At 42.3% G+C, this 16,410-nt stretch overlaps 2 protein-coding genes across 4 annotated transcripts in view; both read left to right on the forward strand.

Moving 5' to 3' along the window:
- UBE2Q2 (ubiquitin conjugating enzyme E2 Q2) overlaps positions 1–8,030 on the forward strand; it is a 49,346-nt gene extending 41,316 nt beyond the window's left edge. For both annotated transcript variants that reach the window (XM_064456752.1, XM_064456751.1), the window contains 6 exons: positions 1,643–1,733; positions 2,054–2,112; positions 3,163–3,211; positions 4,119–4,214; positions 5,204–5,270; positions 7,004–8,030. In XM_064456752.1, coding sequence (XP_064312822.1) covers positions 1,643–1,733; positions 2,054–2,112; positions 3,163–3,211; positions 4,119–4,214; positions 5,204–5,270; positions 7,004–7,035 — 394 coding nt within the window. In that variant the 3' untranslated portion in view covers positions 7,036–8,030. The remainder of the gene's footprint in view (positions 1–1,642; positions 1,734–2,053; positions 2,113–3,162; positions 3,212–4,118; positions 4,215–5,203; positions 5,271–7,003) is intronic.
- A 777-nt stretch (positions 8,031–8,807) lies between these two features.
- On the forward strand, positions 8,808–16,049 carry FBXO22 (F-box protein 22). Of its 2 annotated transcripts, none has more exons than XM_064456750.1 (7): positions 8,808–8,987; positions 9,090–9,222; positions 9,462–9,549; positions 9,925–10,020; positions 11,024–11,188; positions 12,143–12,308; positions 13,413–16,049. In XM_064456750.1, the coding sequence occupies exons 1-7, from the start codon at positions 8,866–8,868 to the stop codon at positions 13,837–13,839; spliced, it is 1,197 nt and encodes a 398-aa protein (XP_064312820.1). In that variant the 5' UTR covers positions 8,808–8,865; the 3' UTR covers positions 13,840–16,049. The 2 variants fall into 2 exon arrangements, with proteins under 2 accessions (XP_064312820.1, XP_064312819.1); XM_064456749.1 differs by having other exon boundaries at positions 8,809–8,987; positions 13,410–16,049.
- The last annotated feature ends 361 nt before the right edge of the window (positions 16,050–16,410 follow it).

Raw genomic sequence — 16,410 nt, forward strand, 5'->3', positions numbered from 1 at the left:
AAACACATAGGACCGAAACTTTTGGGTATAACACAATTATGACTTACGTAATTATATAACTAACTTGTCTTCTCTTATGTACTGCTTTTCACTGTGTGTACTAGATGATAACTCATCTTGTTGTGTCCATAGTCCAATAATTTCAATTCTAGAGGTGTTATATTGAAAAGATTCCTGGTAATGGGATCATGAGCCATCATCCTACAAGATAACCCGTAGGAAGGAAAAGCCTATCCAAACTGGGCTGGGTGGCTGCAAAAGATGGCAACAGATGAAAAAAATTCCATCAGTTCAGATATGTCATGGTGAATAGGCATAAGGACAATAAGCTGTTTCAGCACAATAGTTGACCTGCCCGTAGGAATTACTGCCTTGTCCTAGTGGTAAGACTTGTACAACTGTGTCACCAGCTGCTGAAATACAGTTTTGTTTCCTTCTTAGTGTAATCATAGGCATGTGAACATTTTGAAACTGAAAATGGCAGGAATGACGTTAAAAAAAAAATAAAATCCAAAACCGGAAAATCTGTGCCAAATTACAGGAGATCTTGTCTACTGAGCACTTCTGTAACAAAGTGCTCAAACCACTGTGCAGCATTTTGAGCCTGCTTTTCAAGTGCTGTGAACAGGTCCGATTTTCTGCTTTCAAGAAAGAAAAAAATGAAGTGCATGCAGTGGATGGCTTCTAGAATGACTAAGAGAAGATAAGTAGTATTGTGTTTGTTTATTCCAGCAAAGAGTGTCTGGAAGAAAATGAACTGTGTACAGACTAGTTGAGGGGGTAAATGAGAGAGAAAAGAGCCCATTTGCCTAAGGAAAATTTTTGTTACTAGAACAAGTAACTCTGAACTGGCTGAACACAAGCTAGGCTGGAAATTATAAGTTTCTAAATATTGGGAGATTTTCTTCTGAAACAGCTTCCTGTTGGTAGGATGGGGACAGACCATCGAAGGAACTCTGAAATGAGGTCTAATAAGTTTGTGGTTTCACCTGTAGCAGAGGATCGGATTTAATAGCCCACTGTTTCATTTTAACACCAGCATGTGGCTTGCTGCAGGCATTTTTTTGACTTGTCTCTTTTAAAAGCTGCTGGGGTATCACAGCCTGGGTGGGATTACCGAGTAGTGTCTAAATTAATGTCTAGGCTGTTCACCACCAGCGTTTTGCAATAAACAATTGTTGAAATTCTGCTGAGCAGAAGCTGCTGGCTTTAGTACTTCTGCTGATGCCGGTTACTTTTAACAGCTGATACAGAACTGTGACCACAAATTCTGTAAAGGATTTACTAACTGTGTACTGAAAACTAGACCACTACAGTCTTCCTGTTAAAATCTTTCCCCCCCGCCCTCTTGGGACATACATTTCCACTGAACTGGAGAGAATTAAAATCACTATTTTCAAATAAACAGGTTATTTTATGCTATGTTCAAATAATGATGGTGTTGAGCACATCATGCGTTGCAGCAAGCTATTCTCATGGCAAAGCGTTTACCTTGTAAAGGGAGTAAGAGGTTTTTTACAGTTCACTTCAAAGTACCGTTTGTAAGCTACAAATATATAAAGGAGCTCTTTAAGAGTAGTGACTGTTTACAGGTAGTGAAAATATTTACTTCATCCAGGATCTCCCCCTGCTTCTTTTATAGAGTTGATCCTGATAGCCCACTGCACAGTGATCTTCAGGTCTTAAAAGAAAAAGAAGGTGTAGAATACATTTTACTCAACTTCTCTTTTAAGGTATGTGTCTGTGAGAAGAAATGCTGGGGTTAAGTTTGTTGCTTGCTGTAGAAAGTGACTGAAATAACCCTCAGCTGTTACTTGGGTAAAGATGGAGGTGTAGCATAAAAACAAAAAGAAAAAAAGTGCGACTTTAAGTGTGGCACGCAAGCTTCCCAAAGATTGCTTTTAGTCAGTACTGTGGAAATGTGGCTCTTACAGAACTGAAAAGTGTTACTGCTTTAAATCAAATATGCCCAATAATGCTATTGAAGTACTTCCTGATTAGGTAAATACTGTCACAGTATAGTTCTTAACCTGTTGTTTGTTGTGCTTTTCAGGATAACTTCCCTTTTGATCCTCCCTTTGTGCGAGTGGTATCTCCTGTGCTCACAGGAGGGTAGGTTTGAGTTGCTTTACAGAAATCCTACTTTGCAGTGAAAATGTTACAACTTGGGATTGGTTGACTGGGTTTTCAGGGAACATTTTGAGACTACCATGTATGTAGACATCAAGAAATTTCCCCTCAATGTATATTCATGAGCTGTAGACATTGAGTTTGGTGAAGAGCTGAAAGTGTGATATGGAAACTTGCGTCTTAAGCTTCATGCACTAAGCCAAACAGCTGGGTGCATATTCCAACCAGATGCAGTTCCTCTTTGTATTGCTTAGTTTGTGTCCAGCTTTGAAAGACACTGTGCCTGAATTAATTGGCCTCTTTGTGCACAGTTAACATCACTGTTACTTCTCCTGTTGTTCAGAATAGTAGTGTGTTTTGAGTTAGTGCTTTGAAGGGGTCTTGATCCCTGTGTTGCCTTAAATATGCTGTACAATCTTAACTGACTGGTTAGTGGTAATACTGCCATAAAGTTTTTGTCTCCTCAAATGCTAATCTAAAGGTACTAAATTTAATGGACATCATTCTACAAAAGTCATCTAAAACAATTTTGAAGTCCTGTCTCTGGAGTGGAAACTTGTGTGTATCCATGGAGATAGCTCATTTGTCTACAACTTTGATTTATAGGTGCACCTACATTGTTTGGAATTGCGCTAAATTTCTTTACAGAAGTGTATTTGGTTTTTATTTTTTATAACTACATATCAGTACTACATATACGTAGTGTAGCCATAAAAAGCAACCTTGCTCAATTTATCATCTGCGTACAGCTGTATAAGCGGTTGTGCAGACTAGCTCAGGCACTGATTTTAAGTGTAGTTAGCAGAGGAAATATTTTTGGGGGAGTAGGGGGGGGGTTTCTCACAATGCTATTCTTTGCATAAGTATAATATAGCTAACTAGTTTCAATATATTACAGGTTAAAGGGCATTTCAGCTTTATGTGAATAAAAAATTTAACAAACTAGCCTGCAAGAGCTTAAAGTGCTGGAATAGTTTAGTCTTTTTACTAACTGCTGATGTCAAGTATATTTTCTTTCACATTTGTTTCCAGATATGTCCTAGGTGGAGGTGCATTATGCATGGAACTTCTTACTAAACAGGTGAACACAGACTCTGTTGTTGGGATAATAACAAACCATGCTTTAAAATAATGAAAACAGGTGTTTCCCCGAGCTGAAGAATCCTTGTGTGGAATAAATCACACACTCCAAAGGGAACATGGTGCTATAAACCTCAGTTGTACAAGATTTGCATTGCTGATCTTGTCTAAGATCACCTTTTCTGCCTGGGATGGCTTACAAGAGGTCTGAGGAAAAGGCAAGAAGTGAGAGCGCATCAACTTTGACTTTCTGGGAAGAAGCCAGTGTAAAGAGTGAGTTTGGAGGAGCAAGACACATTTTCTTTTCCAGAAGCTGCTGCTACTGCACAAAGTCAGCTCTGGAGAAGTGACGAGTGCAGAAGACTCCAGGCATAGATGATACCTGTGTAAACAGAAGTGATTGGTTTTCTTCCTAACCTAAATAAATGAATGAAGTAATCTATTTGCAGGCTCTGGCAGAAACTTTTGTGAACCCTGGAAGGTAAAGCAATGCCAGAGAGAAGCAGTAACTTGCATGGGACCAAAATTGTCTAAGCTCACTCAATGACTTCATTAGATAGCAGTCTTTTCTGCTTCTTACAACAAGAAGTTGTAATTTCTGTTGTGATGTTGCTGAGAATGTGTAAATAGTGTGATAATGGAGCTGCTCTTGTTTCTGTCTTGCTACACTTCAGAAATGTGTGGTTCAGCCTTTTCATTTTTCCCTACAGGTTGTTTGTACTAATAGTGTATATCACTTTCCAGATTTTCTCTGGAAAATAAAAGTTAACTAAAACCAAGTAGTTAAAACTAAAACTGGAGGGGGTGGACTGGGACAGGACGCCAAAATACACGTTTCAAAATAGATTTGCAAAGTGAGCGCAAGAAGCAAGTACATGTTATATGGAAATATTTCCTTCCTCCTTCAGGGCTGGAGCAGTGCCTATTCAATAGAATCAGTCATCATGCAGATAAATGCCACTTTAGTCAAAGGAAAAGCCAGAGTACAGTTTGGAGCCAATAAGGTAAATGTGCTGTGTATATCAACTACACAAATTACTTTTAGGCTTCCATTTCTTTGCTGACTTGCATAGAAGATGCTTAATGACAGAATTGTCATTGCAAATATATTTGCATTTTGATTTATCTTGATGACTCGTGTATGTATGAGCATTTTATTGGCAGTTAACTATGGTTTAAGAAATCATTCATGTATAAATAGGATAAAACCTTGGGATGGGCATAGTGTGTAAGTAGTTGGACTTGTATTATCCCTGTATTGGCAAGAAGGATTCAGAACTGGGAATCGGGAGGATTTGGAAATGCTATGTCTGAGAAGGGCTGTAGATGACAGCCTCACTTCCAGGATAGCATACACTGATGCTGGAGTAGACACCTGGAAAGTTTCATGAGAGGGTGAGGAATCATACTGTGCGAATACTTGCAAGCTAGCCATTCAGCATTAGTCGAAATCATAATTCAGTTCAATTGTGCATGCTGGTAACGTACCATAACTTAAAAGGCTTTGAAGTACCAAATGCTGTTTTCAAAACATGTTTAAATATTTAAGTCAATGAAATTGTCAGTTGGATGCCTTTTTTTAAGTAGTGTTTCGAGTACAGAGAACTAGGCAAGATGTAAAAGTTTATGATCACAATTCTGTCTAGCCTGGACTTACCTGGTCAGCTGAGCAAGACAGAGTTGCGGTGGGGACTGCCTCAAGCCTGCCCTTCCAGTTGCACACGCTTCTGACTTACCTCATGTTCTGAACCCTCCATCAGAGGGACTTTTCTAGCAGCAGGGCTATACAAATTACTTTCACTACTATGGAGGAGAAATCAAAAACCAAGGGTATTTGTCTTGAAAATCTTGTACTCTGAAGCCAGGAATGTTGTACCATCATGCATGGTTTTTATTTCTAAGCCCACTGTAGAGTTTCATCGTAAAACTGTTTTTAAGTTTTACATGTCTAGATGCAGGGGTTTTATTTTAGTTTTTTTTCTTCTCCTTTCAGAATCAATATAATCTAGCAAGAGCGCAGCAGTCCTATAAGTCACTAGTACAAATACATGAGAAAAATGGTATGTATATTCTTGTGACTTTGTTCTTGTCTGCACCACGACCTGGGAATTGGTATTTGGCCGCAGTAAAACTTGAAGTGCCAGAGTGTCTTATGTTGGCCTGGGAAGACCGTAAATGGTGTTTCCTTTTTCTCATCTTGCATTAGGAAGACAATAGTGCTTAAAGTATCGTGACAACTAACAATCACTGCAACTTTTCCAGATGTAGCAACCTTCCTATTGCCTTTTAAAAGGTAGTTCATTTTCAGCCAGTTGATCTAGAAACTTAATTGTTGCTGTAGCCCTTAAAGTGTTGTGTATGTTAGTGAAGTACCAGCTGAAAGTTCATCCCTTTCCCTGAAAGACTTTGTTTCAACGTGGCAAGACCTTAGTGGCAGTAATCCTTAAGAAAGAGATGAAGTGGAAAGAAATACCAGAGACTAAAAAAATACAAAAAGTCCAAGCGAAGTGCACTGGCTGGAAAACCATGCAATAGAAATGGGAGACGCGTTTGTTTGTTTTTTGTTTTTTTCTTTTTTTTTTTTTCCTCCGTTTAAAGCCAGTAAACGGTCTCTCAGTTGCATAAACACTTTTTCAAGTGCTTCAGGTATAATTGCATTCATTGTGCCAGGATGAGAAGACAACAAATGACCTGAGGCTTTAAAAGGTTTAAGTGGCTTACATGTTGTGTAAAAGTAGTCAGCAGAGTTGGTACCCTGGTCTGGTGATGAGGAAGTTAGTCCCAGTTACCACTTCCGTGATGTTCTGTGGTCCGGGTTGGGCATAGTCTCCTCTGGGGATTCATGTTGCTGTGAACATATTTCAGGGTGACTGTAGTGAGCACCTGAGTTTCCCGTCCTCTAACACTGAACGTAATGCCTTCTCTGCTACTGGGAGGAAGATCAAAGCTAATAACTTTAAAATGCTTTCCAATTTTATATTTGCATCCTGCCATTAACTGACTCTCTTCATTTTTGAGTTTGCTACAAAAGCCAGCATGGCTGGCTGTGTACTTCTAGCTATATGCTAGCCTTGACTACAGTGATTATTGCTGCATCAGGAGCTGTACACAAAGCATTCACAGCATTTATTGCTGCTGTGAAAGGTGTCTTTAACTTATAGCTGCTGCCTGTTCTCTGGGACAACATAAATAGGCCCTGTACTCACTGTACAGAAATTTAGAGGATATTTTTGCAATAGTGGCTGCGATAATTCAGATTGGAGATCTGGAGGTGGCTAGAAGAAACATTTCTGAGCCCACTCCTACAGCAAGATTTGCAGAAGTAGGATAAACCATTCAAACGCTTGTGCGTGCCTAACTCTTCAGTATGTGAGGTGGGATTTATATGCAGGTATCCCAGTGCAGTCATGTTTGTGTCTGTGTGTTGTGGCTTGAAGACTTGGGGGTTTCACCTGTGTTCCATTTGGTTTTGTTACAGCAATGTTTTTCCTTCACCAGCTTCCTCTGTTGATGTCCAGTTTGTCCAACTCGGGATAGCTGCTGCCACAAAAAACCCCAAACTTGGAAGTATTTAAATTTCACGCCCAAATCTGATTCTGGAATGTGCCACATGCTTTATCTTCCACTGCAGACCACAAGTGTTTAGGGCACTGGGTCTCACTGAGCTGGCCTGCTTTAAGAGGGAAGGAAGGAGCTAGACTAGGCTTCCATCTTGCACAAGTTCAGAGTAAGATGGTAGGATTGTCTTGAGGTAGCTGTGTCCGTAGCTAACACATTTCTCTGTTCTCCATAGGCTGGTACACTCCTCCAAAAGAAGATGGCTAATACTGAGGACTGGTGGATACCTGGACCAATGTCAACAAAACAAGTTTTATGTTTTCCAACACACAGGCTCAAGCTATGAGTGCCCCTGTAACAGCCATACTGATGACTTTTAGCTATTAGATAAATTAGTGGATAATCTGTCAACTGACACGTAAAGTATAAGTTACAGCCTTACCATTCTGCTCTTCTTGGGTATCTGGACTGAGCAGTTTGGGCCTTTACCATATTTGTTCTCATGGATTAAGCATATTTGGGCCACTCCCTCCCTTCTCCCTTGTTTGTTTTTTTTATTATTTGAAAGCATAAGCTCCCTACAGCAGGCTATTTGAGTTACTGAAGATCATTCAATAGGAGTGAGTTGTTCACACACTTCTGTGTATTTCTTACCTTTTGCAAAATGCAGACTGCGTTGTATCGTTTCATTTAAAGCCAAGAAGTTTAATACGTTGTTTAATACTGTTTTAGGAAATGTCAGGTCTTGCAAATCACAGTAGTTTTTCTGGTCTAAAATGACAACATTTGTAGAATTTCCAAATTAATGATATAGGAAAAACACATGTATGTTAAGTCATTAAACATCTTTCATGGCTGTATGAGAATATGAACTGTTTCTTGGAAAAGATGCTCTTTGTTTAGATTATGTTAGTTTTTTGGTTTGGTTTTTCTGGTTTTTTGGGTGTTTTGTTTTTTAAGCAAAGCAAGGCTGTGCCGATAAAACCTTGTAACTAGTCACTTCTACTGGGGCATCGGAACTTGCTGGGCTGTTCCTGCTACTTGTTGGCTCAACCTCCTTAACAAGAAGAGCCGCAGTATGAAGCTTGAAGTTATTTAAAGTACTAAAAACCTTTTTAGGTGTTCCATTTTATTAACGGGTTGTTGCAATCATTTGTAAACTAATGAACTTATAAAGTGATTGGCACAAATTGAGATGAACCTCCTTGAATGAAAAATTTTTATATAAAAGCCACAATAAAGTACAAAAACTCGTGATCTGATTCAGAGGTTTAAGAAATGTTGCCATAGTCAGGATGGTGGTTTTGTTATTGAGAGACTAATGGGAACTGTTTTTTCTTTATTAGCAAAAGAATCTGGGTCTGTTTTCTACACCATATTTCATTGCCTTACCTACATCAATTCTATTTTGGTTGTAGTACTTGTCATTAGGCCTTTGCCCCACTCTGGGGCTGAGCTAAGGGTGTTGTACCATGGTTTAAGCACTTTTTAGAAGCGCAGAAGCATGTTTTTGTTATATTTTTTTTTAGTTCACTGTCCAATTTGTGCTATTTTCTGTCAGGCGCCTCCCCCAACCCCAGTCCTCGTGCATTTGCTTCTAGATGCAGTTTTTAGCTCGAAAGAAACGATGGGGGAGAATTTTGGCACTACTTCCAATAACGTGTCGTTTCAAATGGACAGTGGGTGACTTCCCGGCCTTTCTGCTTGTGTGGTTGTACCAGCATTTGTATAAACCCCGGCAGGTGCGTGCCGGAGGGCTGGTGGGGGCTGCCTGCAGGCGGACCCCGCACCTTCGGCACATGCTTTGGTTTGGGTTCCATTTCTCATTGCGGAGTTACTTGGCAATGTACAGTAATTTGTAAACTTGCATCAAGTTTATGAATAAAAACCATTTTAAGAAGCGCGCTGTCTCCGTGCTGGGGCGCCGGGGGGTGAGTGGGACCAGGCGGGAGGGGGAGATGGGGTCCTCCCCTCCGCCGGGGGGCGGACGTGTGCCTGCTCTTGCTGTCCCCGCCCTCGCGTGACCGGAACCCCACCCGACCGGAACCCCGCCCTGGAAGCGGCGGGGAAGGGGAGGCGGCGGGGGGCGGTGGCGACATGGAGGCCGCCGGTACCGCGGAGGCCGCAGCTAAGGGCGCCTTCGTCCTCGGCAACCTGGCCGAGGTGGTGGAGCGCGTCCTCGGCTTCCTGCCCACCAAGGCGCTGCTGCGCGCCGCCTGGTAAGGGGCGGGGCCGCGGGGGTGCTGGGTTCCGAGGTAGCGCTGGGGCGGGGCCCTCCCGGTGCGGCCCCGCCGACGCGCTCTGCCCGCGGTGCGTTGCAGCGTGTGCCGGCTGTGGAGGGAGTGCGCCCGCCGGATCCTGCGGGGGCGGCAGTGCGTCGCCTGGGTGTCGGCGCTGGAGGCGGGCCCCGCCGAGAGCCACGCGCTGGTGCGCGCGCTGGCCCGCGAGCTGGAGGTGGGTGCGGGCGGGGGGAGGCGACGGTAAGGGCTCGCGCCCGCCTGAGGAGCCTCCCGCCCTCCTTCCTTCCCTTCCGTTCTCCTCCTTCCTCCCTTCTTTCCTTCCTTGCTGCCTTCTCTCCCTCCCTCCCCTCCTCCTTTCCCTTCTCTCCTTCCCTCCCTCCCACCCCGGGATGGGGCCCTGCGGGAGCGGTGGTTCTGTTGCACCGTCCCGCTGCTTCTCCCGTGTTTTCGCAGAAGGTTCACGTGCTGCCGCAAACCGTGCTCTACATAGCCGACGCAGAAACGTTCAGCGGGCACGAGGAGTGTCACGAGCAAAAGAAAGGTAAACCTCGAACGAACTCCCTCCCACCTCAGGAAGCGCTTGGGATGTAGGCACGTGGAGGAGGGCCAGCTGAAAGGGAATTCTCTGAATTTGAACTTCAAGGGAAAGTATAGCTTTTGTAAAAAGCACAACCGCGTAGTTTTACATCTGTGGTATGGAACGCAGCTTGTAGGTGTATGTTATTTTACAAAGACAGCTTTCTAGTCCTGTGCTCTTGCTGTTATCAGTACAGATTTGCCGCGTTGTTAGCTGGGCAGCCACTGATCGGCAGCACTGGTTAAATAGGACAGGATTGGCTGCAAGGTTTGTTCCAGTACTGTTCAGAACTAATTTTTACTTTTCTTTTTCCCTTTTTTTTCCCTTTTTTTTTAATAGCCAGGAAAAGAAACAGTAAAGAAACAGCAGTTGCGCTCGAAAAATTGTTGCCAAAGCGATGCCAGGTTCTTGGACTGGTCACCCCAGGGATTGTAGGTAGGAGGAAAATGTGTGATTTTTGTGAGAGATCAGCTTGAAGGTGTCCAGTGTATCACGCATCTCTTCGGGTTCCTGTATATCAGAGTTTCAGAAGTTTTTGAAAGCATAGTCCTGCAGACTGACAGGAGAGCTCTCACAGTGATTACTGTGTTCTCTCACCTTGTTCAGTACTAGTTTAAATTTTAAGGAGTCCATAGTGTCGCTGCTAAGTCACGTGGAGCTTAGTTTCGTACTTCATGTAATGCTGTTACAATTAAAAGGGTTGATTTCATTGAGCAGGCAGCTTACTGCAGTCTTTCCCAGCACCTAAATGTAATTATTGAATGTTTCTTGGATTTATCTATATTTTTTGGAGTCACATGTGACTAATTTTACAGGACACCTTCAGTATGTACCTGTTTGCTGTGGCTAGCAGGAGGCAAATGCAGTAACTGTGGAAAATCCGCAGCCATCCTTGGCAGTCTTTTTCTAGTGCTTCACTTTCTTATCATTAGAAAGTTTTTTCCTAGTTTCTTGCTTTAAATTCTCTTCCCACAGCATAAGTAGGGTATTTGGTTGTTGTCATTAGCATAGTTCAATACACTCCCAGTATTTGTATGATCACACGCTTGTATAATGCATTTCACTTGTGGTGCTTGAAAACCTGAGTATGTTTTCACGCCTGCAGAAGTTAGCTGTCTCAATCATTCCTGCCATATTGCACAGTGCTTGTTTTCCCACTGATTTATATTTGGTGTGGCTGGGGGGAAATGTCGAAATATATCCATGTCTCCTTGTCTGAAGTGACTTCAGCATGATCTATAGCCAGCAGGACTCCTACATGCTTCATCTTACAAAATATCAGCAAAGAAATCACACCAGTTGTGAATTAGATATGTTATGGAAATGAACTGTCATGTTTCACATCGTCTAAGCTGTTCTGCCTCTTAATCTGTGTTACGGTGTACACAAAAGCATTGGAATCACTGAACACGGGATGTTTGGTTTGGTGTCTTTGTAGTTACCCCTATGGGTTCAAGCAGCAATCAACCTCAAGAAATTGAAGAGGGTGAAGCTGGATTTGCTCTGTTGTTTCCCAAAATCGATGGGGTGAAAATTCATACCTTCCATTTTTCAAAAGACTTGAAGAACAGGGTCTTTGATGAAAGTAAATTTGCTGAAGCAGGTATGTTCTTGTTCTCCCCTTTATTTGGGCTTTTGTGAAGTGTTGTGTTGCTCTTCTAGGCATCAGTGTGGAAGCAACAGCTTCTGTGCTAGGCTGGGGCTCTCTAGGGCTGCAGCTGGTAATTATGCATCTCTGTTCTTCCCATTCTCTGGAGTATTCACTTATACTGAGTGTTGATCTCAGATTACCTCAGTTAGGTTCCAAGTGGAGCTGTTCAGAGGAAGCAGTTAGGTTTTGAGCAATTGGTTAAAAGTAAAAATAAATGAGCTTGTGCCATTGGCAGATTTCCATCACTGCAGTTTAGAAACAAGTTGGAAGGAGCTGCTCCTCTTACTCAAAATAACTTTGTATTTAGATCCTAAGTCAGGTGTTGTAGTAAGGAAAGGTAGAAGAGAAGACATGGTATTTCAGTAAATACAGCTTACAGTCCTCACGTTGTGTCCTCAGCAGGGTCGATCATTTATGAAGAGTGGTATAATGAGGGTTTTTTAAGTCTTCTCAGAGCCTGGCAGTTTCTGCCTTGGGATAAGCAACAGGCTGATGTAACATATTTACTTTTCAGGTAGAGCTATTTATTGCATTGTGGTTCTTCTTGAATAACCTATACACTCAGTTCTGATCTGTAAAACAATTATTAAGTCTGCCAAGTAAAACTGAATGCTGTACCTTCAGAGGCTGTGGTAAAACTCATGTGGTCTGCTAAAGAAGTTGACAGCTGGAGGAAGTGGATGCAGTCTTCTTTGCCTTGATAGGTTCTTTTCAGAAATTCTCACTTACATGGGGAATGCAGCCCAGCTCCTGAATGCCTGGGCAACTCGTGTCGTTTCCCAGTTGCAGCAGTGGAAAGCCATTATTAAAGGTGTGATATACTATTTGAGGAGAGACTAGGATGGTTGGACTTACGGTGTCAGGATTTAAAAATAAGAGGACTGGTGTTTGTGGTTTTGTTTGTAGGTCTGAAGAATAACCCAGATCTCCGGGTGGTTCTTCTGTTTGGCTACAACTCCTGGAAGTCTGGAGCAACTCGATTTCTTCATCAAATAGTCAATCCTTTGAATGAGAAAAGTATCATCCTGGCTGGGGGACAAGTTGAGAGCTTTACATCACTGACCTCTGAGAAGTAGGTATCTTTTTCAAGGTAAATTGTAAAGAAGATCTAAAATGGGAGAAATGCTGCTGAAGCCGTAGCCTTTTAGTTATGTCATATTAGAAGTGCCCATTAATGCCAAACCACAACACAGTAAAATGATATTTTTTTTTAAATATAATAAAGTCCAAGTGCTACACTGTGATCTAGCTAGAAAAGCTGGTAGCTTTGTATGACCTTGTTACAAATGGGATTCTGGAAACCCAGCTAGGAGAAGCCCTCTGCGAAGGAGTTTTCCAGCTTCAGATACCCTATGTGTGTTTATTGCAGTCTGTCAGTGTTTACTCTGGCTTGCAGATATATTATCACTTATCGCGACAGAGACCATTTATGTGAACTTTTTTTTTCCTGTATCAGCCTCCTTTTGGCTCACATTACAGAGCCGTAGATGAACACATGAACAGAACTGCGCCCCAGGAGCGCACCTAATATGCTGCTGCTGCTGAAGGACACAGCAGTCGCAGGACTGGGCTAGATCTTGTCTAGCTGAAACCCCTTCCCTCTGGATCCATGCAGGGCAGATCTGGGCTCCAGCGTAGGTCTGGACTAAAAATGCAATACCAGCATTTTTCTTGCATCTGATGTACGCTAGCTGAACCATTACTCTAGAAAAGAGAGCTGACTGGCTATTAAATTATTGCTGATAAGGCCTAAGTAGGTAAATACTAAAACCAATGTGTCCTGGCCGACCAAGGAGACATAAAGCAATGTGAATCTGAAGCCATTACTGGCTGCTGCCCTGGTTTGATATGTAAATGCTGAGTATCTTTGCTTGTCCTAAGCGTAACTAAAAGCTTACTGGAATTACAGAGCTGTGGCTTACACAAACGGCTGAATTTGGCATGTATTTGAAAGGTGGGCTTGGGCTTAATCCCTGGTAGTGGATCTGAAAGTCCCTCATGTGAAAGGTTGCTAAAATTGGAAGGCTTTGGCTTGTTTTTTAACTACGGGTGGCTTTCAGAACCACTAGGATGTTGGTCTGCTTTGAAATGTGCTTCCACCACAGCAGAGGTCGTCCAGGTCAGAAGTGGTCTCTCCAGAACGTTCTCTAACTCGGTGCCTGTTGCCTTTCAGTAGCAGCGCTCAGCCCGGCGATGCCTGCGGTGTGGTCGGGCTGGCTTTCAGCGGTCCCCAGATTCAGAGTGCCACTGTTTTGTTAGACCAGGACGTAGCTGATGAGAGGACAGCAGAAGCCGCCATGCAGCGTCTCAAAGCGGCAAACATCCCTGAACATAACACCATCGGTTTCATGTTTGCGTGTGTTGGCAGAGGATATCGGCATTATAAAACCAAGAGGAATATGGAAGCAGATGCATTTAGGAAGTTTTTTCCAAACATTCCCCTCTTTGGCTTTTTTGGACATGGGGAAATAGGATGTGATCGAATAGTTACTGGGAATTTCATATTAAGAGAATGTAATGACATCAAAGATGATCTGCTTCATGGTTATACTACTGTTATGACTCTTATTCATCTTGGTTCAACTAAAGCAAACCAAGCGTAAATATGTTTTTAATGCTTCAGTGAGCTGTTTGTTTCATTCCAGAAAGCTGAGAAGTCTGGAAGAGTGGTCATCTTGCAGTCAAAGCCCCTTCCAAAATGTAAACATCATTTTGGTAATATTATCCAATCTTGTAGTTGGAATAGAGTTTAATGTAATAGCTGCAAGAAAGCTTTGTGTTCTGTGTAATCCCCTGTACACATCGGAATTGCAGGTAAATTATATTTGATGGAATTCTGCAACTGAAGAAGGTGTCTTTCTTCCCAAATGAGAGCAGTTTGCACAAATGGCAGTTGGAGTCCAAATATAAGCATGTAGAAAGAAACAGTGCTTTGATGTGCTCTATTTGTGTATGTAAAACAGTCTAGAAAAACTACTGATGCATACTGAAATACTGATGCATAAAATCCACCATTTCCTGGATTTTATTTCGAGAGATGCAAAACCTGCCCAGACCTGAGTCCTATTTACAGAACTGGATGGTTTTACTAGACAAAATGAGTGAAAATCTTTAGAGAAAAGTAACAAAGTGCTCATTAAATAAAGACGAAAACATGTAACAGTACCTTGCTCTCTATTCTTAGAGAAAAAGCTCTGATTTAAAGAGGTGGTGTGCAGTTCAAGCTCAACTTGTCTCACCATCTTGAACTGAATTTCAGTTGTCTTAAATAACTGTTTTAGAATAATATCGGATACTTGGTGTGTACCAGCAGTTTCAGCCTTTGTGTATTTAAGATTCCACAATCAAAATGCAGAGGTTGCCTTTTCTTTTAGATTCTCTTGCAGCATGATGCTCTCTGTTGTAAATCTTTAAACCAGAGTGCTAAAAATTAAGACTACCTGGTATCTTTAAGTTCCTTTTAAAAGTTTTTTGCTTTTTAATTTGAAATTGTGGGGCAAGGAAGATCTGGCTATGTTCTTTCTATATAGAGCCTTTAAACAAGACTTGTCCTTTGCATATTTTTCTCGTGCTTTTACATCAGCCACCTGTTTTGACTGCTGCAGCTGGAATGCAGTATTGCAAAGTTCAATAAGTAATATATAGTCTCAGTATAGCTAGTAATATATTTGCTCACTTTCAAATTCTCTCTTCCATTTTCACTTAGTAGTAGAATGAGAAGAAAATAAGGTTGATTTTGCACCATTTCACCACACTTCTGAATGCCAAATCAGGCAGCTGGCCCATTTTCAGCATAGTAAAAGGCTTGGCTGTATGTTACACAACAAAATAACGGTATTTTGCTTTAAGTGTGCCACCCAAGACAACAGTTGGCAACTTTTTGCCCATGCCTAGTTAAAACTTCCCGAAGGTGGCCTAACGAGTTCAGGTATAGGCATGTCTCTCCTGAGAGCTAACTGGTGGTTTCAGTGGGTGCTGGGCAGAGACAGCACTTCCCAGTGGCTGTGTTGATGATGTGGGTTTATTTAATTATAAGACAGAGGATGAGCTGTGAACTCCCAGTGGCCTTCTAGGGACAGGAGATGAGTAAGTGTGGGTGTGAATTGGGAAATGTTTAGTTACTGCATTTAGAAGGAAAGGTGTTTGGAAAAGGAGCATGCTTGAATTTTAAGAGAAGCCTCTGCGTGGGAGGTGGATACATGTTTTCTCATTTCAGCATAACCGGAATGTCATGTTGGGCCCTTCCTGTCCGTGTAAGCTATGTGTCTAACAGGAGGCAAAGAAAATGTTTTCTTTCTGTAACTCAGATTCCTGTAGGTGTGAGCCTGAGTTAGGGCTACTCAGCATCACTGCTAGCGTAAGCCCATGAACTTTAACTTTTTGCCATAGTAGATGATGAAGTGTGATCAACCACCTGTCCTGAACTACAGAGCAAACCTGTCCAGAAGCGTCTGAAGAAGCAGATGGTGAGCTCCAAGGATGGAGCAAAATGGGAAGTGAGAGTGTGGTTTGGAGGGGATGATCAGCAACAAGGTGCTTTAGGTGCCCGAGTCCTGCAGCTGCAGACACTGAAGAGGTAAATGTAGTACAGAAAAGATGCTGGGGCAGGAAACCCCAGAGCCTGCACCAGAGTCCAGGATCCTTTCCAACCTTGGAGTGGGGATGAGCCCAGGGGACCCCAGAACTGTGCACTGCATGGCTGGAACCACTGCATTCTCTCCCAGAGTACATCACGTCTTCCAAGTGACAGGGAAGCGGTGTAGTTGATGAAATTGCAACATCTGTGATTAAAATGTTTTTCTATCCGAATTCATTTTGTTTCCACGCTGTCATTTGCTCTTCATGATGACAACTGAGTGAAACCAAAATATGTTTGCTTAAAAGGTGCACGGACCAAAAGGCAGTGCCGTAACTTATCTCTCTGTCACTCAAAAGATAACCATGAGGTTTTAAAGTGGACAGTCAATTAAATGAATATTGAGGCAATTGTGAATAGCAGGACTGCTCTAAAGATAATTCTCTACAGTTACAGTGCTGACAGAATGTGTTTCCAGCAAGAGAATATAGTCCCTAAGTGACCACAACTGGATTTTGGTTTTGTTAAGAAAAAAAAGAAAACCTTCAAAGTCACAAGAGCTGCAGGGAGGGGTGATGGTTTTGCTGACAAAAGGTAA

Source organism: Phalacrocorax carbo, chromosome 7, assembly GCF_963921805.1.
Source record: "Phalacrocorax carbo chromosome 7, bPhaCar2.1, whole genome shotgun sequence".
Taxonomy (NCBI): domain Eukaryota; kingdom Metazoa; phylum Chordata; class Aves; order Suliformes; family Phalacrocoracidae; genus Phalacrocorax; species Phalacrocorax carbo.